Below are 24,403 nucleotides of genomic sequence, written 5' to 3'. Positions count from 1 at the left end.
TTCCTCCAAAATTTAAGTCCCAGAATTCGAGAAGTTTGATGGAGACAGCTGCCCATCTGCTCACATTACCATGTTCTGCCGAAAGATGACTGGATATGGAGGAAACGACCAACTTTTGATCCACTGTTTCCAGGAGAGTCTGTCGGGCTCATCCATCCGATGATACAATCAGTTAAGCCAATCTCATATCAAAACTTAGAAGGATTTAGCCAAGTCATTTATGGAATAATACAAGCATATCAACGACATGAGGTCCAGATCGAGTTATGTTACAAAGCATGGAAAAGAAGCATAACGAGAGTTTCAGGCAATACGCACATAAATGGAGGGATTTGGTTTTACAAGTTCATCCGTCCTTGGATGAGAAAGAAACCCGGAAGCTTTTTGTACATACCCTGAAGGCTCCATACTTCGGACACCTGTTTGCAATCACATCAGGAAGCTTCTCAGACTTAGTTATGGCCGGAGAAATGATCGAGTCGGCCATAAAACAAGGCAAGATTAAGGATGACGAAGCCAGTAAGAAATCTCCTATGAATGAGGGATGGAGAAATTAACAAAATCAACCAGTCAATAAATGTGTTACAATCTTTAGCCCAAAATCCATTGCAGCTGTACTGATAGGTACTTCTAAACAAGATTCTAGAGAACCCAGAAAGAAAGAGAACATTTCGACCCTATTCCCATAACCTACAAAGAGCTTTACCAATAACTTTTTGACGCCCACGTAGTGTCACCATATCTGGTGGAACCAATGAAGCCCCCCATACCCTAAGTGGTATGATGAGAATGCTCATTGTGAATATCATGGCGGTGTCCCGGATACACTATTGAGAACTGTTATGCATTCAAGAGAATCGTGTAGAAGATGCATGACAAGAACCGGATCGACTTCAATAACTCGGGGTCGTCCAAGTGAGGAGGAAGATCATTTCATCATTTGCAGCACTTTGTTTGAATTTGTTATTCATCATTTCTCAAGTTTTTGTAAGGACATTTAAATAAATTTATGTCACTTTAAAGATGGCGAGCAATAAATCAAATTTGCAAACGTGTGATTATTTGAATATCAACTAAATCAAAAACTTTGTAAATGATCAGAGTTACAAACCTTTGACATTGTGACATGAAAACGACATTTGGTTTTACACCAAAAGATACGCTCAAACATCGTACCCTTCTCTTACAAAGCACCGATATAACCTTCTCCTTTCAGGAGGCTTGGTATTAGGTATGCATAAGAGCGGACAACATGTGGCATCTCTTGTGTATGACATTATTGTACTTTCATTGAGGACGTTCAATGATGATAATAATCTTCATAGATGGAATAGTTGAGTAGGTGAATCTAGTTTAGGTCAGTTGCTTGAAAATTGAACTCTAAAGATGAGATTCCTTGACTTTCAACAACACCTAGACTATAACAGGTTCTTCTTGACAAACTTAAGAAATTGGATCTGTATACCTAGATTATAAAAGCATATATATACAATAAAGCTTGAGCTCTCCCTCTAAAGCAATTGGTTAAACACCCCGGCTTTATGGATAAGATTCAGCTAGCCTGATAAAGGTGATTATAATATCTATACAATAAAGCTTGAGCTGTCCCTCTAAGGCAATTGGTTAAACACCCCGACTTTATGGATAAGATTCAGCTAACCTGATAAAGGTGTTTATATATTGAGATGTCCCTCTAGAGCAATTGGTTAAACGCCCCGACTTTATGGATTCAACTAGCCAGTCAAGGGCAAATTAAATTTATTTAAATAAGGAGTTTCAGTAAAGATGGACTAAGGGAGTTAAGGAACACCTGTTATAGTAAATTTCACACGAGCACTTAGGAATTTCATTTTTAGACTGATATTTCCGTACTACCTCTGTTAGAAGAGCCTATGAAGCTTGAACAAATGGAAGATTTCAGAGAATCGAAATAGAAAGTCTAGTAATTGATTATGCTTGTTGTGTCATTTTGTCCGCATCCGATTAAAATACCAAGCCAATAGGGGCATTTTGATGGCTGAAACCTTAGAAAATAGAATGCCAACCTAAAACCAACTCATCAATTCAGATATTTGTCAAAGGCTTATAACTCTGAAAGTATTAAAAGAGCTATTGATTCCTTTGATATACTTTGAACTCATGTTTATGATTTGATTCGATTGCAAGCCTAAATTAAGGAGCAATATTTTACAGAATTTTTTATATACTCATATCCTTTTCCCTCCTAAAATAAGAGAAATGATAAAAACATTTTCAAACAGGACAGTCTCAAATATGAAAGGTTCCTGAAGCTGAAACCCGAGAAGAAAATGGGGCACGATCGATTTTGAGGACCATATCGCTAGACAAAGCACGAGACTCTACCTAGGAGATAAAACAAGGGCTAATTAATATTGCATGCATCTTAGACATACTTAAGAGCATCACATTCATCATTTTTTGTATATATAATTTTGTAGCTTTTAGAGTCAATTTCAACTTCACAGCGAAGGATATTGGACTCAACAAACAACTTTCCAGTTTCATTCAGAGTCAATTTCAACTTCAGGACGAAGGATATTGGACTCAAAAAACAACTTTCCAGTTTCATTCAGAGCCAATTTCAACTTCACGATGAAGGATATTGGATTCAACAAACAACTTTCTAGTTTCATTCATAGTCAATTTCAACTTCGCAGCGAAGTATATTGGACTCGAAGTGACACAATTTGCTTGAGATTGGATTTTAACTTCACAACGAAGGATATCAACTCAAAACCAATTTGGATTTCAACTTCACGATGAAGGATATCCAATTCAAGGCTCAACTTCACAATGAATGGGTCATCCACGACTTTAACTTCACGATGAAGGATATCGTGTCCACCATCAACATTCTTTCTTAAATTGGATTTCAACTTCACAACGAATGACTTCCAATTCGAGGCTCAAATTCACAACGAAGGGGCTATCCACGATTTCAACTTCACGACGAAGGGTATCGTGCCCACAAACAGCAATGCAACCCTTGGATTTCAACTTCATGACGAATGATATCCAATTTAAGGCTCAACTTCACGATGAAGGGTCATCCACGATTTCAACTTCACGACTAAGGATATCGTGTTCACCAGCAACATACAATACTTGGATTTCAACTTCACGACGAAGGATATCCAATTCTAGGCTCAACTTCACAACGAAGGGGCCATCTACGATTTCAACTTCACGACGAATGATATTGTTCCCACAAATAACAATGCAACCCTTGGATTTCAACTTCACGACGAAGGATATCCAATTTAAGGCTCAACTTCACGACGAATGGGGCCATCCTCGATTTTAACTTCACAACGAAGGATATCGTGTTCACCAGCAACATACAATACTTTGATTTCAACTTCACGACGAAGGATATCCAATTCAAGGCTCAACTTCACAACGAATGAGCTATCCACGATTTCAAATTCACGACGAAGAATATCGTGCCCACAAGCTGCATCCACCTCTAGATTGGATTTCAACTTCACGACGAAAGATATCCAATTCAAAGCTCAACTTCACAGCGAATGAGCTTTCCAGTTTCATTCAGAGTCAATTTCAACTTCACGACGAAGGATATTGGACTCAAAACAACAACTTACACAAGATTGGATTTCAACTTCACGACGAAGGATATCTAATTCAAAGCTCAACTTCACAACGAAGGAGCAGTCTACAATTTCAACTTCACAACGAAGGATATCGTACCCAAATGATTGACCCAACTTCACGACGAAGGAGTCATCTGTAACACAACAACACTGAAGTCTTCAAGTTAAGTTTCATCTTCACGATGAAGTATCTTGAGCTAGAAGACAATTCAGGGGCCACTTGCCTTGAGTTCGATTTCAACTTCACGATGAAGGATATCGTACTCAGAATTTTCAGTTCAACTCAACCTCTCGACGAGAGTGGCATTTTGCGATTCAATCCAAATTGACAAACCAGCCACCACGTCGGATTTCAACTCTACAACAGAGGATATTCGATGGGGGTTGACGCCTATATGGATGGTGTTAAATTTGAATACGTTCATATGAGACGAAAAGTGTGTCTTTTAATCTTTGTCCTATCCCTGTTACACGACTATGGGCAAAGAGAGACAGCTGTAGACACATTTTTTTGACCTAATTAAAAGCATTCATATATATATATATTATAATATATATATTATTTTATGTATATATATTATTATATTATTAACAAACATTTTTATTATTATTTATTTACAGGCCTAAATCCAGAGGTGGCCCAGCAAACAAGTTACACGCAGCTCAGACCGAGCATGCACGCGACCCGAATGCCCAGACCCGTAAACTGGTCTGAACCCGAACCGCCCGAATTAGCTAGGGTTTTCCAGAACCCTAGAAAGCCAGCGCCGCAACAGTCCCTCGAGGACTCCTCGCCACTCACGCATCTCCCTCCGACCATTTCGCACAGCACATCAACAGCTCAGGTACCTAGGACTCATCCACAACCAAGAAACAGAAGATCAATGCGATTAGGACTCTAGACTTGAGACTAAAAATAGAGTTTTTCCCATTATAAATATTGGATGTAATCGAACCCATAAAGGGGGAATTTTGGTACACGGTTTACACGAAATAGAGAGCAAATACATAAAATTTTTTAGAGGAAAAAGTCGAAATCCAAAGTTTTATAAACCCCAAAAAAGCATTTGGCCGATGACCGGAGGGGGCATTCGAATGATCTTTGTTAATCTAGCCCTCTCGAGGCCTGTTTTAGAAAAAAAAGGTTTTGATTTTCGAACCGAGGGAATAAAAAGCTTTTAAAAAATACAATTTTTTTTCGACCACCGTCGATGAATGGCGGCCGGCGAGGCGGTGACCGACCGATTTCTGGAAAATTATGGTGGGTGTTCTTCATCAAGAACAATTTAGAGAAAAGAGGGGGCGTTTTGATCTAATTTGGGGCAAATGAAAATGTGGTTGGGTGTTTGTGAGTGTTGGGCTATATACCCAACCCGATGGGTGACCCACGACCCGATCCAGATGCCTGTAGACCCGCGTGTTTTGAGAAATAAAGGGGGGAATTGATGTTCGGTCTCCCTTGTTTTTAAACTCTTTAATTTTGCGCCCCTAATATTGTTTTTACTTCAAAATTTGCCCATCGATTTGTTTTTCCTTTCAATTCGTCCCCTTCGCATTTTAATTGTCTTATTATTTCTCATTTTATTTATGTAAATATTATATTTTATTATTATTATTATATATATATATATATATATATATATGTTTATTTTTATTTTTTAGACTCTTTTTTTTGCCTTCTTTTTATTACTATTTTATTATTATTATTATTATTTGTTATTTTACTTATTTTTTTTATATTTTTACGTTTTTTACCTTTTATTTTTTCCATTCTTATTTTATTTTATTTATTTTTATTCTTTATTTTTTATCTCCTTTATATTTGCTTTATTTATTTATTCGTATTTTCTTCTTATTTTCTTATTTGTTCATTATGTATATATCACTATTACTATTATTCTTTTTTTATTTTGTTTATATTATTCATTTTTATCTTTACTTTATTTTTTTTATTTGTTGTATTTTTTCTTTATTTCATTTGTTTTCTTTACTTTATTTATTTTATTTATTTTTATTTTTTATTTAATCCGTTTCTTGACTTTCTTAAGGGTACTCTTTTAAAATATCAAGAGTAAGTAATTCGGATCGTTATTTTTAACTTTCATTTAAACTTTTAATTTTCTTAATTAAAGATAACTGGAAATTACGTCGTACCGTAAGGGCAGTGCAATGGTGCTAACCCTTCCTTGACTATAACCGACTACCGAATCCGACATATCTTTGGTAAGATGCAGATCATGTAAGAAATAAAGTATCCGATCAACCCATTTGTTTTAAAATAAATGATCGGTGGCGACACCTAATCTATTTTCCTAAGTCGAATCTTAATTCCGGACCAACCCGAAAGACGGTTCCGACATTATTCAATCTAATTTTTTTTGATAAAATGACAAATTTTGTTGAATGTCGTGTTTTCTGTTGCTTGTTAAGGGAATAACTATTTACAAAAAGGTGATGACTGAAATTACAACACTTTTCTGATTAGAAGCGTAAAGTAAAGGTTGTTGCTTGAGACTAATAAATGCAAACATGTAATAACACAAAAGGTAAAATAAAAAATACATGCAATCCCATATTTGGTATAACATTGGGTAGAGTCGAATAAGATAATTAGAGGAGCTAAATCAGTTTATGGGCATCAATTTCTATCCGGATCCACATTTAACCATAACAAGTTTGTTTTGCCCGTGATACAATCCGAACTAGGGCCTGTAATAGGAATCGGACTGATTGGATTTTTAACTCACTCAAATCGACTCATAAATTAAATATTTTTATTTGATGTAACTTGGGGGTTATGAGGATCTTACTCAACCTGGAATTCTACTTGAATTTTTAGGTTGAAATTCACGTTCAATTTGATCCGACCTGATATAAATATAAATATTTATTTTTATCAGGTAAAATAAGGATCTAAATTAAAAAAATAGAAAATAGTATTATTACAATTATTCCTAAATATATAAAGGATAACTATAATATTATGTCAAGTCAAATCATATTTTTCATCTTAAACTTGAATCCAACCCGACTTGAATCTAACTTTTCAAAATAAAAAATCGATTTAAATAGGTCGAGTCAGATGTCGATTCAAAAAAAAAATCAATCCGTAATCCAGACAAGCCCAAATCTATATTTACCTAATCAGCCCTTGTAATATGTTATCCAATATATGACCGAAATCATGTAAGATCCCCAAACGCTCTAACCGATTCAAATTCAAACTATTTGAATCCAAAACTATGAAACCCTAATCCTACTCGACTATCATTCTCTAATCAGTAGTCTTTCCCTTACATAAACTCGATTGGTCAACTCTATTCACGACAAACCAATTTCTTGCCTCATAATATAGTTATGCTCCCCTCTCTACTCAAACATGTTGAAATGTTCTTTTTTATCACTGGAATTTCATAAGTTATAAAATTATTAATTTTATTATTAATTTAGAGTGATTACAAAATTGTATTTGTTCTAAAGATTCTCAATTATTTGACAAAAAAAAAAACTCAAACATCATTGTAATCTCTAATGTTTGAATTTAAGACCTTTAACCACTAAGGTAGCTTGATTCGTGTATAGTGAGAAATTTTACTAAGGCTAAAGACAATTTTATAATGTTATGATATATTTAATAATTTTTTAATAGTTTGATAAATTTTGTTTGAAAATTTTAATCACCATTTTATAACTTACTAAACAATTATTTTCATATATTTACTAACCATATGTGTAATTAGGCCTGGTTAATTTCATTCTTTAATTTGCTCAAATTTTACTTTTGGTCCTCCTACTATATTCAAGTTTAATAAACAAAATCCATACTTTAATTTAGTAAGTAGGCATATTTTAACTCTTTGCTTTTATAATTGAAATAGTTAATATATCTACAAAACATTTTTGAAGACATATTGCTATCAAGAATGTTGAGATGGCCGAGTTGGTCTAAGGCGCCAGATTAAGGTTCTGGTCCGAAAGGGCGTGGGTTCAAATCCCACTCTCAACAATATTTTATGTTATCTCTAACCGGTCAAATTATTGTTTTGGTCCTTTAACTATACACGAATCTAAGATCTACTTCTGTTTTAATTATTGTTTTAGTCCTTTTACTATACAAGTATCTAAGATTTGCTCCTGTTTTATTTGACATAATTGACTTCTCTACTTTTATAACATCATTCGTTAATCTGAATAACTAACACAATTAACCATTTCAATTTAAAATACTGATAAATTAGAACATATATACTAAATTCCAAATTTAAACACAATAATGGTACCAAAATCAGAATTAAACTCTTTAAATTTAGATAGTTCAAGTGATTACAAGTAGGGGCGTTCATACCTAGGTACCAACTTTTTTGAATACCTGAAATATGGATACATGAGATTTGCGCATATCAAAAACTTGACTCGTGTCTCGACCCGCAATAATCAAACACTCATAAATTCGGATAACATGCTACCCGGATTTTTTCACAAATTAAAATTAAATTTATATTAATGTTTCTGAAAATTAAAAAAATGAACACGCTTAGAAATTTAAAAATAGGAATTATGTAAATTAAATATAGAGTTTAAAAATTTAAATTGTATAATCCAAATATAAAATTAAAAAATGCAACTAAAAACTATATTTCAATGCTCCTGTTACAGGGTCTCTCACCATTCTGGAAACAGAGAAAGACACTAAACCAGTGCAAAGCAACGTATAAGATTCTTAGTTCGAAAAAAAAATGAAAAGAATGTGAAAGCAACGAAGTTATTGCACCATATTCCATTTAAAAAAAAATTGCTCGAGTTTGATGCAATCTGCCAACATCCTCAGTAAGCAGCCATGAAAAATATAAAAATGATATAAAAAATTAAAATGAAAAAAGAATTGTGTTTCGGATTGTCGGGTGTCTAATTAAGAGATATTTTGTGACTTATCCAAAAATCATTAAAGAATAACGAGTCAAGTACCTAATTTGTAATTCAAATATAAATCATTAATTTTTAATTGAATTTATAGATCGATCGACGAAACAGATAATTCAAGTAAGATATTTTCTAACCCCGTTAATGTGTACTACAAGTTATATAAACATAGGGCTGAAAGTTGTTTAATGGAGATATGTAGTTGCTGAATAATTTTAAATCAAATAATTATAATTTGATTTGATTTATTAATATAACGTAATAAGAATCAAATGGAAAACTATACTGATTAGTGTTCAATCGGTTTAATAATGATTAAAAAACAAAAGGGTTAAATATACAAAAGGCGTCCAACTTAGGTCTGTTTTTCAGTTTAGTACATAACGTTTTTTCGTTTCAGTTTGATGCCTAACGTTTCATTTCGTTACTCAAAATGGATCACATCGTGACAGACTGTTAATTTTCCCCGTTAAGTGATACGTGCCACAATCTGATAATTTTAAAAATTTTATTTAAAATTTAAAAATAAAATTATATATTTTAAAAAAAACAAAATTTTTGAAATAACCCCAAAACTTTGAAAAACTTCATTTCAACCCAATAACCCCTAATCGTTCGACTGCCCCTCTTCCAAGCTCGTTCGCTCGGCGATGGTGGCTTACCAAACCGGTTGGGTTTTGGTCAGACAGGACCAGCGAGCTCAAATTCGATGGCGGTAAGGCGGAAAGTCAATTGTTTCGGTCGAAAATCGCAAAAATCGAACAGTGATGGGGCTTTTCGTCGGACTTTCAAACGTCACTCCACCACGAACGGCGGTGACTGGAGGCGAGTGGATGACTTGGCTATGAATGGTTCGGGACGGCGCTTCTGCTGGGCTAGGCGGTGATGACTCCCTATGAGCAGTGGCCGAGGTTGGAGGTGGACGACCAAATGGTTTCTTGCGATTAAGCTCGATGACTGATTTCAGGTGATCTGAGGACTAGGTTGAAGTCACCGGTTTCTGCTGAGTTCAGTGATAGCGGCGGTGTACACCACCACAGGTCGAGAATGGTGGTTCGGTGATGCGGTTAAAGGTTAATGGGTTGAAATGAAGGTTTTCAAAGTTTTGGGGTTATTTAAAAAAATTGTTTTTTTTTAAAATATATATTTTTATTATTTTTATTTTAAATAAAATTTTTAAAATTACCAGATTTTGATACATGTCACTTAACAGAAAAACTAACGGTCATCACGACGTGACCCATTTTATGTAACGGAATGAAACATTATGCACCAAATAGAATGAAAAAAACGTTAGACACTAAAGTGAAAAAAATGACATACATTGGTCACCTTTTTATATTTAAGCAAAAACAAAAATCCTAAACCATAAAAGCAAAGAAAAATTAGAATAGGTTAAAAGGTCCATTTGTTTTGGTTCCAATTTCCCTATTTTTGTAGGTAATGAATTATGGTTGTCGACCGACGCTGGTAGGTGGAATATGCGGCCTGAATTATATCTAACTTTTGCTTAACAACTACATATTGCTAGCTACCTTCTTTTTTTTTTTTTCAATGTTTGAGTTTGACACATCTACTTTATGAGATCGGGTTTTTAATATTACATTCGAATATAATACGTTTCACAATATATAAAATTAACACAAAATACGACATAACATATTTTAACATAATTAATGTCAGGCGATTATTAACACACAATTTTTTAAATAGCACGAGATAATTAATATATTATCTATTTAAGATATTTTTTAGTAATTGATAATATACACACCTTGCGCACACAATTGCTTGAATCCGAGATTTCTATAAAAAATACTCTATTTTATTATTAAAGTCACTTGATAAATTATCCTTCAATGCTTTTAAACACACTCAAACTCATAATTCTAACATAACTACAATAACAATAATAACATCAACTGAGTTTCAACGGCCTATACTCCATTTTTTTCATTTTTTTGGTAGGTCGCAATGATCAACCTTGGTGTCGGTCATCGATAGTTAGTATTCATTGTGTTTTCATTTATTTTTTTTATATTGTGTATTTGTTTTTCCCCCTTTATTTTTTTGTTTTTAATAACTCTTCCTTTATGACACACTTTCTTTTGTCTTTTGACATGTTGTCTTTCTTTTCTATTGGTTGCTTGACTGATTTTTTTGTTTGATTTTTTTAGGATTGAATTTGACATTATCTCGACTGATCAATATGACATTTATTTGTTATCATGTTGATATTCATTGTTTTGGACCTTCGAATTGGGGTTTGATACGCTGTTTACGTTCATAAATAATTTTCTCACGACATTCGGTTCAATAATCTTCAATAGTTTGATCTCATATTTTGGTTCATTTGTCAATGCAACAAGGTTTGTTTGTATGTCTTTTGTTCGAGTTTTAAACTTTTCTTTGCATGGTCTTTATAAAGTGACTAGTTTCTCGTGTTAATAGTTAAAATATCTTAATTATATGTTTAGTTTACATTTATGGTTATAAATTTCATTATAATTTTAATGCTTTTTAATAAAATTAACAGCTTATATTTGCATAAAAAATATCAACCGATTTAAAAACATTAATTACTATATCATTTATTAATAATGCATTAAAACACATACAACTTGGCATTAAAATATTTATTTATGGAATATTAAATGTTTGGCAATAACAAGACTGTTTCAAGTTTCAACAACTCAATGCTAATAAATAAATTTTGAAACTTGTCTTCGTTGTGAAACATGCTCTAAATGTGTCCCAAATTGATATTTTTGGTCAAATTTGTAGCCTATGAGAAACCATTGCATACATGGCAAAATTCTATCTTATAGGCAAAATATTTAATGCAACGTCAACCGACTCGTGCATGGTAATATGTCCAACTCATTCTCCCAACTGCATCCATCCAAAAAATTGTGTTTATCTATTCATATTCGTGTATTTTATGGTATCGTATATCGTGTTTAAAATATATTTTATATTTCGAAACGTTCTTGATTTGTATTAAAATGATTTCACAATAACATTGTTGTATTTTTAATTAAATTTCATGTTATATCTATATTAATTTTATATATTTCGTTCATTTTGAGCTAAAGATTTTAATGTGTAATGGTTAATAAGTTATAATAATATTTATTACCTTCACAAGTTACAATAAATACAACGTAATTGAAAATTAAATTTATATTTTGAATTTAAATTAGAGTTAATAAGGTTATTTGAAATTTAATTAAAATCGACTATATAGAGATGTTATTTTTATTTTTCAGAATATTTTTTTAAAAATATAAACTTTATTTTAATATATTTTAAAATTGAGTTTACGAAAAAATATAGATAAAATGATAAATACTTTTTACCTAAATTTATTAATATTATGTTTGATTTTTAAATATAAATTTTAATTATTCTTCTGCCTACCGGCTCCTTCCTCTAATCTCCTCTATTTAAACGGCTGTTGTCTTCCTTCCTCCTCAGGAAGGTAGCTAAACGAAAGCCAAACACAAAAGAAAAAATTCTTCCTTTGAGCTGATCCTTTCTCATTTCCTCTCTGAAACCAAGCGTTCATAATTTCAACAGCTTATAAATCTCCTTTGTTGGATCATTCTTCATTTCTCAATCAATCCTGTTATTAACATGGCTGCAATCGCTCAAAACGGTTCGTCTTCCGAGAGTTTTTGCACCGCCGCCACAACAAATGGAGGCGGCGCCGATCCTTTGAACTGGGACGTCGCGGCGGAGTCGCTGAAGGGGAGTCATTTGGACGAGGTGAAACGCATGGTGGCTGAGTATCGGAAGCCATTGGTGAAGCTCGGCGGTGAGACGCTGACGATTTCACAAGTCGCCGCAATAGCTTCGAGTAACTCCGGCGTCAAGGTTGAACTTTCCGATGATGCGAGGACCGGCGTTAAGGCGAGCGCTGATTGGGTGCTTGACGGGATGAATAAAGGTACCGATAGCTATGGTGTTACCACTGGATTTGGCGCCACTTCTCATCGGAGAACTAAACAAGGCGCTGCGCTTCAAAAAGAGTTGATTAGGTGAGTTTGATCGAACTTCTCTTTTTTATTTTTCGTATACTTAATTAGCAATGCAAATATGCAACTTTGGTTTCGAACTGAGCTGAACCGCCCGTCTTGACTCAGTTCTTAACTCGTAGCATTGCTGTATGAAGAAAAAAACTTATGGTCGACGGGTTTTGATGCTACGTGATTCGATAATATTAGAATTATGTTTGAAAATTGGATTTGAATTAAGTCAGATAGTTTGATCGAGTTAAACTTAATTATTGTTCAAGAGTAATTCATTTCGAAATAATTATGAAAATATCGTTTTACAATATATTTATATATTATTAATTAAAATTTAAGTTATAAGATATTAAAAGTATGATACTTTAAATTAAAATTTACTTTCATTTATTATTATTAAATTTCATATCTTAATTCTGTTTGTTTGCTTCGTCTGCAGGTTCTTGAATGCTGGAATTTTTTGCAATGGAACTGAGTCATGCAACACGCTCCCTCACTCAGCAACTCGAGCAGCCATGCTCGTTAGAATCAACACTCTCCTTCAGGGATACTCTGGTATTCGATTCGAGATTTTGGAAGCCATCACTAAGCTTTTAAACCGCAACATCACCCCATGTTTGCCCCTTCGTGGCACCATTACAGCATCTGGTGATCTCGTTCCGCTTTCCTACATTGCCGGATTGCTCACGGGCAGGCCGAATTCTAAGGCCGTTGGACCCGACGGAGAATATCTTAATGCCGAGGAGGCCTTTCATGTAGCTGGTATTGATTCCGGTTTCTTTGTGTTGCAGCCTAAAGAAGGGCTGGCCCTTGTCAATGGCACTGCAGTCGGTTCAGGCTTGGCTTCCATGGTTCTTTTTGAAGCTAACATACTTGCTGTTCTGTCCGAGATTTTGTCTGCAGTTTTCGCCGAAGTAATGAACGGTAAACCCGAGTTTACAGATCATTTGACGCATAAACTGAAGCATCATCCGGGACAAATCGAAGCTGCTGCGATAATGGAACATATCCTTGAAGGGAGCTCTTATGTTAAAGCAGCCGAGAAGTTGCATGAAATGGATCCGTTGCAGAAACCGAAACAAGATCAGTACGCTCTACGGACTTCTCCACAATGGCTTGGTCCACAGGTTGAAGTGATCAGGTTTGCGACCAAATCGATCGAAAGAGAGATTAACTCTGTCAACGATAACCCCCTGATTGACGTTTCGAGGAACAAGGCCTTACATGGTGGCAACTTCCAGGGTACCCCAATCGGTTCTCAATGGACAATGCTCGATTGGCTATTGCTGCTATAGGGAAGCTTATGTTCGCCCAATTCTCGGAACTTGTTAATGATTTCTACAACAATGGTCTCCCGTCGAACCTCTCTGGTGGTCCGAACCCGAGTCTCGATTATGGTTTCAAGGGTGCAGAAATTGCAATGGCTTCCTACTGTTCCGAACTCCAATACTTGGCTAATCCTGTTACAACTCATGTCCAAAGTGCCGAGCAGCACAACCAAGATGTGAACTCTTTGGGGCTAATCTCATCCCGGAAAACCGCCGAAGCCATCGATATCTTGAAGCTTATGTCTTCGACGTTTTTGGTGGCCCTTTGCCAAGCTATTGATTTGAGGCATTTGGAAGAGAACTTACGGAACAGTGAAGAACATCGTGAGCCAAGTAGCTAAGAAGATCCTCACAATCGGCCCCAACGGTGAGTTTCATCCTTCGCGGTTCTGTGAGAAGGACTTACTCAAAGCAGTGGATCATGAATACGTTTTTGCATACATCGATGACCCTTGCAGCACTACGTACCCGTTGATGCAAAAGCTGCGGCAAGTACTCGTTGAGCACGCATTGAGAAACGGTGACAAGGAGAATGACGCGAGCACATCAATCTTCCAAAAGATAGAGGCTTTCGAAGAAGAATTAAAGGCGATATTGCCAAAGGAGGTCGAGAACTCGAGGGTTTTGATTGAGAACGGGAATCCAGCGATACCGAACAAGATTGCCGAATGTCGATCGTATCCATTATATAAATTCGTGAGGGAAGAGATCGAAACTGAGCTGCTAACAGGGGAAAAAGTGAAGTCACCTGGTGAGGAATTTGATAAGGTGTTCGTTGCTATGTGCCAAGGGAAGATCATTGATCCAATGCTTGAATGTCTTAAAGAATGGAATGGTGCCCCTCTCTCGATATGCTAGTTTTGAAATCTTTTCAATTTGGTCCTTGTAAATTTGTTATCCAATATTTGTTTGTTTGTTTGTAAAAGAAGTTAATTATGTGAAAATTTAACCTTCAAAATAATCGAGTGATAATTCATACTATTGAGATTTTAGTTGGAACGTTTTGAAGTTTAGGGATTAATTAGAATATAATCGATAGTTTCAGGATTTGTAGTGAAATTAACTTTTACTTCAACAAAATCTGAAATTAACTTTTACTTCAACAAAATCAGTTTTACAATTTCTGTTTTTATTCAACCGAACTAAATAACTCGGGACTGAGCCAGCTACCATCAACGGCGACTCAGCTACTGAAACGACGAGTCAATCAGACCCTTTCCCATTCCAACCCTAATTGAAGAAAGGATTTATGAAAATAGAGATAAATTTGAGTTTGAAGAAAGGAATTCAACTATTTGTGAGCGTTCTGCTGACAACCTGAAGCTTGGGAAGTGGGGATGGTGTTGGTGGGACATCTTTTTTTATCATGTTAACGATGAGTTTGCACGGCTGTAATACAGAGTCACATGGAAGAAGATGGAGGACAAGAAAAACAAAACGGGGGTTCTCATTATTAATTTTTTTTGAATCAAAGAGTGGTCAACGTGGCTGTAACGCGCCGCATCAGTATTTCGTCACTAATATTAATGGTTGTTAATGGTGATTCATCAATTTATTATAAATCGATAATGTTAATGAAAATTTATTATTTTTGAAATTTCATTAAAAAAATGAAAATTTACTCATACTTTAACTATCATTTGTGTAGTCTACCAATTCAATAACATGAAAATTAAAATATTTTAAAAATTAAAGACGGAACTAAAATTAAATATTAGAAGCGATAAAAAAATTATTTACTTCTAAATGGCTCAATTTTTTTTTGGTGAACAAAAGGATAAAATTACAGAGGATTAAGCCCCTGCTGTCAACGTGTAATCTTCAACTTCCTGTAGGACAAGATCAATCACTTCCAGTGGTGGGTGGAGAAAACCATATGAACTTCTGCTCTAGTCGCGACAATCTTAGCTAGTCTATCCGCCACCTTATTTGCATTCCGACTTATGTGTTTTAAAACAACGTTCCAATCTCTGTTAATCAACTCATTCACACGGTCAATAAGAGTAAAAATCAAGCCTCTCTTATTGTTCACCTTTAACATCCGGACAACCTTCAAACTATCTGTTTCCACCGTGATTAGCCGCTCTCCTATATTCCAAGCATGAGAAAGACCTTCATGGATACCCCATAACTCCGCTTCAACTATAAAACATATTTCGATCACTTTTGAGAATCCAAACATCCAACCAACCATTTGAAGATCGAAAAACACCTCCACATGACGCAAATCCGCTTCCTATGTTACGGGACCCATCATTACACGAATTATGAGGAGGCGGTTGCCAAGCATCATGGATAGTACATGGACGGTGAGAAAGTTGAATCGTTGATAAAGATGATTCCATTGCACGGTTAGCTTCAAGAGTGAGGCGCCTGCTCTTCTCTAATACATACTCATGCTCAAAGTAATCCGGATCAAAGATTCTTCCATTCCGATTCTTCCAGATTAACCAAAGGATTGAATCAAACCATAAGTCTCAATCATTCTCCTCACGTGTATAAAATCCCGGGGAAGCAATATTGATTTGCATCTAGCTTTTGATATCCCTTGTATAAAAATCCTCTAACTTTTCAGTTTTAACGAATGATGACCAAATAGCCATATCCATGTGACATTGGCGAAAAAGATGGTCCGATGTTTCACCTATCTATCCACAAATTCCACAGTTGCTAGTTGTGGAAATGGCTCGATCTTTGGTAAAGATTCTATGAGCACTCCCAACCATAACATTTTTATCAGTAAAAGTAAAGACACGTAATCCATACATATATATTTTTTGGATAGAGTGTAGAGACTCAAATAAAAGAACACCCTTATTTATCTCACACGTAGTTGAAGAAAAATATCTCAAGAAATCTATATAAATGACAACTTTAAACCTCGTGGATTCATTCACCCTCCACACTTTTTATATTTCCTACTTATTTTAGCGGCAAAGGTAGGTGAAGCAATGGGCTACGGTAGAGAAATAGTGACGAGACGTCACATTAGGGAAGGCAGATGCGAGTCTTGCAGATCAGTCGGCGAAAAGTGCAGCCCACCACAGCAAAATAGAGTTTTAGCGGCGTTGTTTTAGTCCTATAGCGGCGTTTTTAAGCGCCGCTAAAAGCACTCGCGGCAATAGCAAAAACGCCGCAAGAAGCGCTGGCCATACCAGCGCCTCTAATGTTAGTGGCGTTTGTGAAATAAAAACGCTACAAAAAGTTGAGATCTATAGTGACGTTATTAGAACAAACACCTCAAAAGGTCGAGATCTATAGCGGCATCTTTGGAACAAACGCCGCAAAAGGTTAGATATATAGCGGCGTTTTTTAACACAAACGCCGCAAAAGGTCATACATATAGCGGCATTTTTGGATACAAACGCCGCTAATTACCATTCTTTAGCTAAGATTAATTGATATTTTACATATTTCATTTTTGCTATACATCACCTAAATTTAATATCATGTAACTTTATATAAATAACAACAACCATAAATTTACTCATTGACCTCTAGAGTTTTATAAATTTATTATCTCTTAAAATTTTTGAAGTTTACCCCAAACTAAAATCTTGTATTCGTAAATATAAGCATTCAAATTTTTCACTTTTATTTTAGTCATTGGCTTAATTTTTTTAATTTACTCATTGAACTTTTGATTTGCTTATATTTTGACCACTTAAACATTAAATTAAAAATGGAAAATTTTATCATTGTGTCACTTTAGTGCTAAAATCTCCATTCTCTAGTGTCTTCTCTAACCACTCAAGACGTTAACGAACTCGTCTCATCATCTCCTTCAACTCAACCAGTTTAGATTTTTTTAATTTTACTTTAAAACTCATGAAACTCAACCCAAAATCTACCACTCATGAAACCCTAACTCACTTTGATCCATAATTTCCACCATCCAATCAACGTGAACTCAAGATATAGTCATTTCCTCCTTCTCCACCTGTTGAAAACATTTTGATATTTCGATATAACAAATTAAGTTAAATGAATTTTAAGATTTTACAAAAGATTTTCTAAGTATATTCGATGTAATTATTTGAATATCAAAATATTACTCCAAGTCTTTCAAAGTTCATTTTAATCCTTACTAAAGTGTAAAATTGTGTTTTATACTTAAACTATTTTAAAACAATTTTACAAAGTATTTCAAGCCTTAATCGAGCCAAAAATATTTTCTTTTTAAAGGGTTCAAAGAAAAATCAGATTGTCCAAGGGGTATAGATTCCCCCCCCCAAGGGGTATCGATTCCCCAGGAACAGATTCCCCAGGGGTATCGATTCCCCGGGTATAGATTCCCCCCTGCATGGTTTGGCTCTGAGAAATAACAGATTACTCGGAAGGAATCGATTCCCCCCTTTAGGGTACCGGTTCCCTCACTGTTCATCAGCTCAACGGTCATAATATTTGAATATTATGAAGGGGTATCGATTCCCTATGAAGGGGTACCGATTCCCCCCATTCTGGGCAGCCTATTTTTGCAGAAAAATCATTCCCAAATGGCTCCAAAACATCCCCAACGTTAGATATGACTTCAAACACATTTCAAGCTATAAATACAAGCTAAGAACATTTGAAGAAGTAAGAAAACAACTATCCAAGCAATCAAACACAAGAGAAGAGTTTTTTTTCATTCTTATTTCATCTTTCTCTTGTAAATATTTTGTTCTTGTGAGCTCAATCTTGTAAACACCTACCTTAGAGAGGTTTTCTTGTTTACTTATTTTATCCTTTTGTAAAGGGGAAATGTTCTAGCTTATCCCGTGTAAAAGCTAGAGAAAATGTTATAGTTTAGCCTGGAAAAACTAGGGAGTTTGTAAGGTTACTCTTTGTCCTTAAAAGAAAGAACAAATTAGTGAATTTGTTGGAAAATCCTTGGTAAGGAGCTAAGGTAGTGGACGTAGACTTTGGTTGAGAAAGTCGAACCACTATAAATCGCTGTCCAATTCTCTATCTTTCAATCTTCTTACTCCCTAAACACAAAACCGTTCAGACCCCTCTTTGTAAATCGTTTCGGTTGTCGATTCGAGCTTTCAAAAAACCCAACAATTGGTATCATAGCCTAACTCGTTAAGAAGGTTTAACCACCTTGAGACGATCCTAAAAAAAGCTCTATCAATTCCCTACACAACCGAGAAGATGGCTTCCACCTCCGGCTCGTTCCACATGGAAGACTCCCTACCAACCGACAAACCTCCATACTTCAATGGAGACAACTATCATCATTGGAAGAAATTAATGAAGGTATTCATCCAATCCAATGATCTTGATGTATGGGAGATAATCGAGAATGGCTACTCTTCTCCAAAGAAGAAGGAGAAGAAGTGGAGTGACAAAGGACATAAGAAAGCTCAACTTAATGCCAAGGCCATGCACATGTTGTTTTGTGCATTTGGTCCTAAAATCTATGAAGGGGTTTCTTCATGTTCAAGTGCCAAGGAGCTTTGGAATAAACTCGAGGAAATCCATGGAAACAAGAAAGAAGAACCAACAAAGGTGGTGTCTCTAATGGCTTATGAAGAGCCCGAGGTATCTTCCAACTCAAATGAATTTAATTCATATACATTTGATGAGTTACAAGATGTTTTTAATAGGTTATATTCAGAGTTTGAGACCATGAACTCCAAATATAAAAAATGATTTCAAAATTTAAAATTGAAAACGATTTTCTTTTGAAAACAAAAATAGATTTTGAAAGCCAAAATGAAATTTTGAAAAAGGATTTAGAGCTTTCAAAAACAAAAGTTGATAGTTTTGAAAAACAAAATTTTGATTTAAAAGTTAAGCTTGAATGCTTAACAAAAGAAAAAGAAATCATTTTAAATAATTCATTTAGTTCAATAATGACAATATGCTCACATTGTCATTATCATGGTCATTTGAAACATACTTGTCCTTTGAAGAAAGGAAAACGTTTTAAAATTAGGCAAGTATGGGTTCCAAAAGGAACAAGGGGCATTGAAACTAACGTCCAAGGATCCAAAACAATTTGGATACCAAAATCTACTTAAATGTCTCTTGTAGGTGTGTAGGAGTAATGGTGATGAGAGTGATGATATTCAAGATGCTCTAGCCACACATGAAAAAGGAATGGGTAACCTCTAAGCTTAATGCTTTTAATTTTGGTTATTTGGTTGCTCATTTGATTTTAAGCATGCATGAGTTTTGTTTTTAAATGATTATGCATCATTGTTTTAATCTCATGTATGTTGAAAAGATGATTATGATGAACATTTTAAAGTTATATTAATTTTTAAGAATTTTTAGTTCATCATAATAAAATTTTGGTCAAAATTGGTTTTAATGCAATTGATATCTCTCTAACAATTGATATCAATTTTTCAAATACTTTGATTTTACAAATTTTAAAATTTTTGACCTAAATTTGAATGTTTATGCATGTGGTTTAAATGAAAATGATATCTCTCTAACAATTGATATCAAAATTTTCAAATGCATAGCATTTTTGGAAAACTTTATGCATATGCACTTAATTTTAACAATTGATATTGATATCAAATTTCAACAATTGGTATTGCATAAAGTATTTTAGTCTTGGATATATTGAATTTCATGTGCTACTAACATGTTTGTTATTCTTTGTTGAAATTCAATTTTGTTTAAGTGTCTTGTTCTTAAAGCTAAATTTTATTTGGAATGTATTTATTGAGGGGGAGCTTTGATTTTCAAATAATTTTTAAAATGTCAAATTTATTACTTACTCTCAAAGTTATTTTGAACTTCAAAGATTAGAGTCTTTTTGATTTAACAAAAAGGGGGAGAAGTGTTAAGGTGTTAAAGTGGAGAAGTGTTAAAATAAGGGGGAGTAATTTCAAACTTGATTTCAAAATCTTAAAATTACTCAAATGTTTTGTTATATCAAAAAGGGGGAGATTGTTGAAAACATTTTGATGTTTCGATATAACAAATTAAGTTAAATGAATTTTAAGATTTTACAAAAGATTTTCTAAGTATATTCGATGTAATTATTCGAATATCAAAATATTACTCCAAGTCTTTCAAAGTTCATTTTAATCCTTACTAAAGTGTAAAATTGTGTTTTATACTTAAACTATTTTAAAACAATTTTACAAAGTATTTCAAGCCTTAATCGAGCCAAAAATATTTTCTTTTTAAAGGGTTTCAAGAAAAATCAGATTGTCCAGGGGGTACAGATTACCCCCCCAGGGGGTACAGATTCCCCCCAGGGGGAACAGATTCCCCCCAGGGGGTATCGACTCCCCGGGAATAGATTCCCCCAGGGGAATTGATTCCCCGGGTACAGATTCCCCCTGCATGGTTTGACTTCGAGAAATAACAGATTACTCGGAGGGAACCGATTCCCCCCCTTTAGGGTACCGATTCCCTCATGTTCATCAGCCCAACGATCATAATATTTGAATATTATGAAGGAGTATCGATTCCCTATGAAGGGGTACCGATTCCCCCCATTCTGGGCAGCCTATTTTTGCAGAAAAATCATTCCCAAACGGCTCCAAAACATCCCCAACGGCTAGATATGACTTCAAACACATTTCAAGCTATAAATACAAGCTAAGGACACTTGAAGAAGTAAGAGAACAACTATCCAAGCAATCAAACACAAGAGAAGAGTTTTTTTTTCATTCTTATTTCATCTTTCTCTTGTAAATATTTTGTTCTTGTGATTTCATTTTCTCTTGTAAATATTTTGTTCTTGTGAGCTCAATCTTGTAAACACCTACCTTAGAGAGGTTTTCTTGTTTACTTATTTTATCCTTTTGTAAAGGGGAAATGTTCTAGCTTATCCCGTGTAAAAGCTAGGGAAAAGGTTATAGTTTAGCATGGAAAAACTATGGAGTTTGTAAGGTTACTCTTTGTCCTTAAAAGAAAGAATAAATTAGTGAATTTGTTGGAAAATCCTTGGTGAGGAGCTAAGGTAGTGGACGTAGACTTTGGTTGAGAAAGTCGAACCACTATAAATCGTTGTGCAATTCTCTATCTTTCAATCTCCTTACTCCCTAAACACAAAACCATTCCGACCCCTCTTTGCAAATCGTTTCGGTTGTCGATTCGAGCTTCCGAAAAACCCAACACCACCTCTCCATCGCTGAGATTTGAAAGAAAATGCTTCATCACAAGAAATGAAAAGAGAATATGAAATTAGCTTTTTTTATAAAAAAAATTGGGGGGGGGGTACTTCATATATTTTTTAAAGACAAATATCTAGTCATAACGCCTTTAAGAATTTAATGATATTGTGACCAAAATAACAACAAATCGAAAGTTCAATAAGTAAATTAATTTTTTTTAAACCTTAATGATCAAAATAAAAAAAATTAAACTATCAATATAATTATATTTCGATCCTCATGATAACATGTTGTTAACTCTATTAGTTTTTTTTAGTCACAAGAATTGAACTCATAACCTTTTTTTAAGAAATAATTGAGTTTTGAAGGTAATGAGAATTGAACTCGCGACCTTCTACAAAATTTAATCTATTTTTTTTATAGATTTAAGAATTTTTAAGAAGATTAAGACATTAATTCCCAATACCTTTAAAAAACATATTAATTTTTTAACCAGTTGAGTTAAAGAGAGGATCAAAATGGAATAATATTGATAGTTTAAGGATTGATATATAATATTTTAAACTTTAGAGATTAATTTAAAATCTGTCATAGCTTGGGGACTAATATTGAATGACATAGCATTTAGAGACTAATTTAGAATATGAGTCATAATTCAGGAACATCTTATGTAATTATCTGAAAATTAAAATAGCAAAGGGCACAATAACCAAAGGCAATTCAACACGTGCATATAATTATCGACAACGTTGTAGGACTACGGGGCAGACCCGTTGACAATAACAACAGCTGCCAGCCCATGTTTATTTCTTAGAATTGACGCTTTTCCATGACGTATTTCATGTGGAAATGTAATGCACGTGTATGTACTAAATATCAATGAAATAAAATTTAAACATTTATCGGTTCAAATAATAATAAGATCATCAACAACAAAAAATATATATTTTAGTTTATATAAAATCACTTTTTAAGAAAAGATACGATCGACTTTTCAATACTCCTTAGCTTTATCTATATTTATAAAAATAAAATTTTAAACAATTTAATGAAAATGATTTATCAGATATTTTTATGACTAGCTATAAAAAAACTGAGAGAAAGATATGGAAATAGAACATGGAAGAGAAGTGGGTCAAAACGGACGAAAATGAGAAAAGTTGTGATGAAAATAGGAGGAGAAGACAGAACCTAGCACAGGTTCATTATCTCTAAATGTTCCTCAATTGTCTTACAGTCTCACATAAAAGCTTAATATATATCGTCTTGATTTTACCCTAGCATTGATTTATTATGAAAGAAAAATGTTAAACCAAATACTTACAATCTCAAAACGTGTCATATGATACATATTAAAAACGTGTGTATGCTTAAAAAATAATTTTTAACATATTTGTAATTTGAGTTGTTAATATGTAAATAAATTTTTAAACAAATCTGTTTCCACCTTAATCGTGTATGATCTAAATCAAGAGAATAAAACAATATTAGAAAATAAAATATATAATTTGTCCCGGAAATAAAATAAAGTTTAAATAAAATGTTATTTTGAACTCCATGGATTAGCCAAGCAAGACTCCCTTCTTGGTTCAACAGTTGCATAAAAGATCATAAGTGAATAAAAAAGGTCTTTGCCATAATTGAAAAAAAATAAAAATTAACTGTAAAGGTCATCTTCATCGGCTCCACCAGCCGAAGTTGCAAAAGGATCGGATGTTGCAGCCCTGGACCCGGATTCAGCAAACTTGAATTCACTTCCGAATCCCCTTGACTGTTGCAATGTTTGAGCAAATGCTTGGTATTTGCGGATGTCGGCATCGCTCACACTCCTTCGAGCAAACTTCATTGATTCTTCGAAATGCGCCGCCTTGATTTCTGGCACTTCGTCATCCTCATCTTCCTCCATAGCTTCAGGGTTCTCACTTCTTCTCCTTTCTCTCTCGATGTCCTGGGAAAACATAACAGTATCTCATGTTATGATCATATTCATCGATAAGAACTAATAGTAAATTAAACCGGGAGGAAACACGCATAGTCATACCTTCTCGATATTCTCTCTGATGGCATATTTACATGCACGTTGACAGATTTCGGTAATATCAGCTCCACTGAAGCCTTGAGTATATTTGGCAAGAGCTCTGAGATCAACCTCCTTTGCAAGCGGTGATTTCCTCAAGCAAGCCTTAAAGATCTGATGGCGAGAATCCTCATCGGGGAGAGGGATATAGATCAACTGATCAAGACGACCCGGTCGCAGAAGTGCGGGATCTATAATGTCTGGTCGATTGGTGGCTCCGATTATGAAAACAGTTTTCTTGGCAGACATGCCGTCCATCTCAGTAAGAAGCTGGTTCAAAACCCTATCAGCAGCACCCCCTGCATCTCCAACACTGCTTCCTCTCTGCAACATATAGTATGAATCA

At 34.4% G+C, this 24,403-nt stretch overlaps 1 protein-coding gene, 1 non-coding gene and 1 pseudogene across 3 annotated transcripts in view; 2 read left to right on the top strand and 1 right to left on the bottom strand.

Moving 5' to 3' along the window:
- Window positions 1-879: 879 nt before the first annotated feature.
- The window catches only part of LOC120158122 (cell division cycle protein 48 homolog), a 26,710-nt gene continuing 3,186 nt past the window's right edge, over window positions 880-24,403 (bottom strand). Inside the window, exons 8-12 of one of the 2 annotated variants that reach the window (XM_039169048.1) lie at window positions 24,022-24,381; window positions 23,638-23,928; window positions 22,344-22,353; window positions 1,150-1,153; window positions 880-891 (exon numbers count right to left, since the gene is read on the bottom strand). In XM_039169048.1, coding sequence (XP_039024979.1) covers window positions 23,638-23,928; window positions 24,022-24,381 — 651 coding nt within the window. In that variant the 3' untranslated portion in view covers window positions 880-891; window positions 1,150-1,153; window positions 22,344-22,353. Of the gene's footprint in view, window positions 892-1,149; window positions 1,154-22,343; window positions 22,354-23,498; window positions 23,929-24,021; window positions 24,382-24,403 lie in introns of those variants that run through there. The other variant, XM_039169049.1, reaches the window with a different exon arrangement.
- Window positions 7,558-7,638, top strand: TRNAL-AAG. The gene has a single exon. It is a non-coding gene; the product is annotated as a tRNA-Leu (tRNA).
- Window positions 12,042-14,872, top strand: LOC120158123 (annotated as a pseudogene).

This window comes from Hibiscus syriacus, unplaced genomic scaffold (genome assembly GCF_006381635.1).
Source record: "Hibiscus syriacus cultivar Baekdansim isolate YM2019G1 unplaced genomic scaffold, ASM638163v2 tig00111305_pilon, whole genome shotgun sequence".
In the NCBI taxonomy this organism is placed as follows: Eukaryota; Viridiplantae; Streptophyta; class Magnoliopsida; order Malvales; family Malvaceae; genus Hibiscus; species Hibiscus syriacus.
This window is presented reverse-complemented; position numbering and strand designations above follow the sequence as displayed.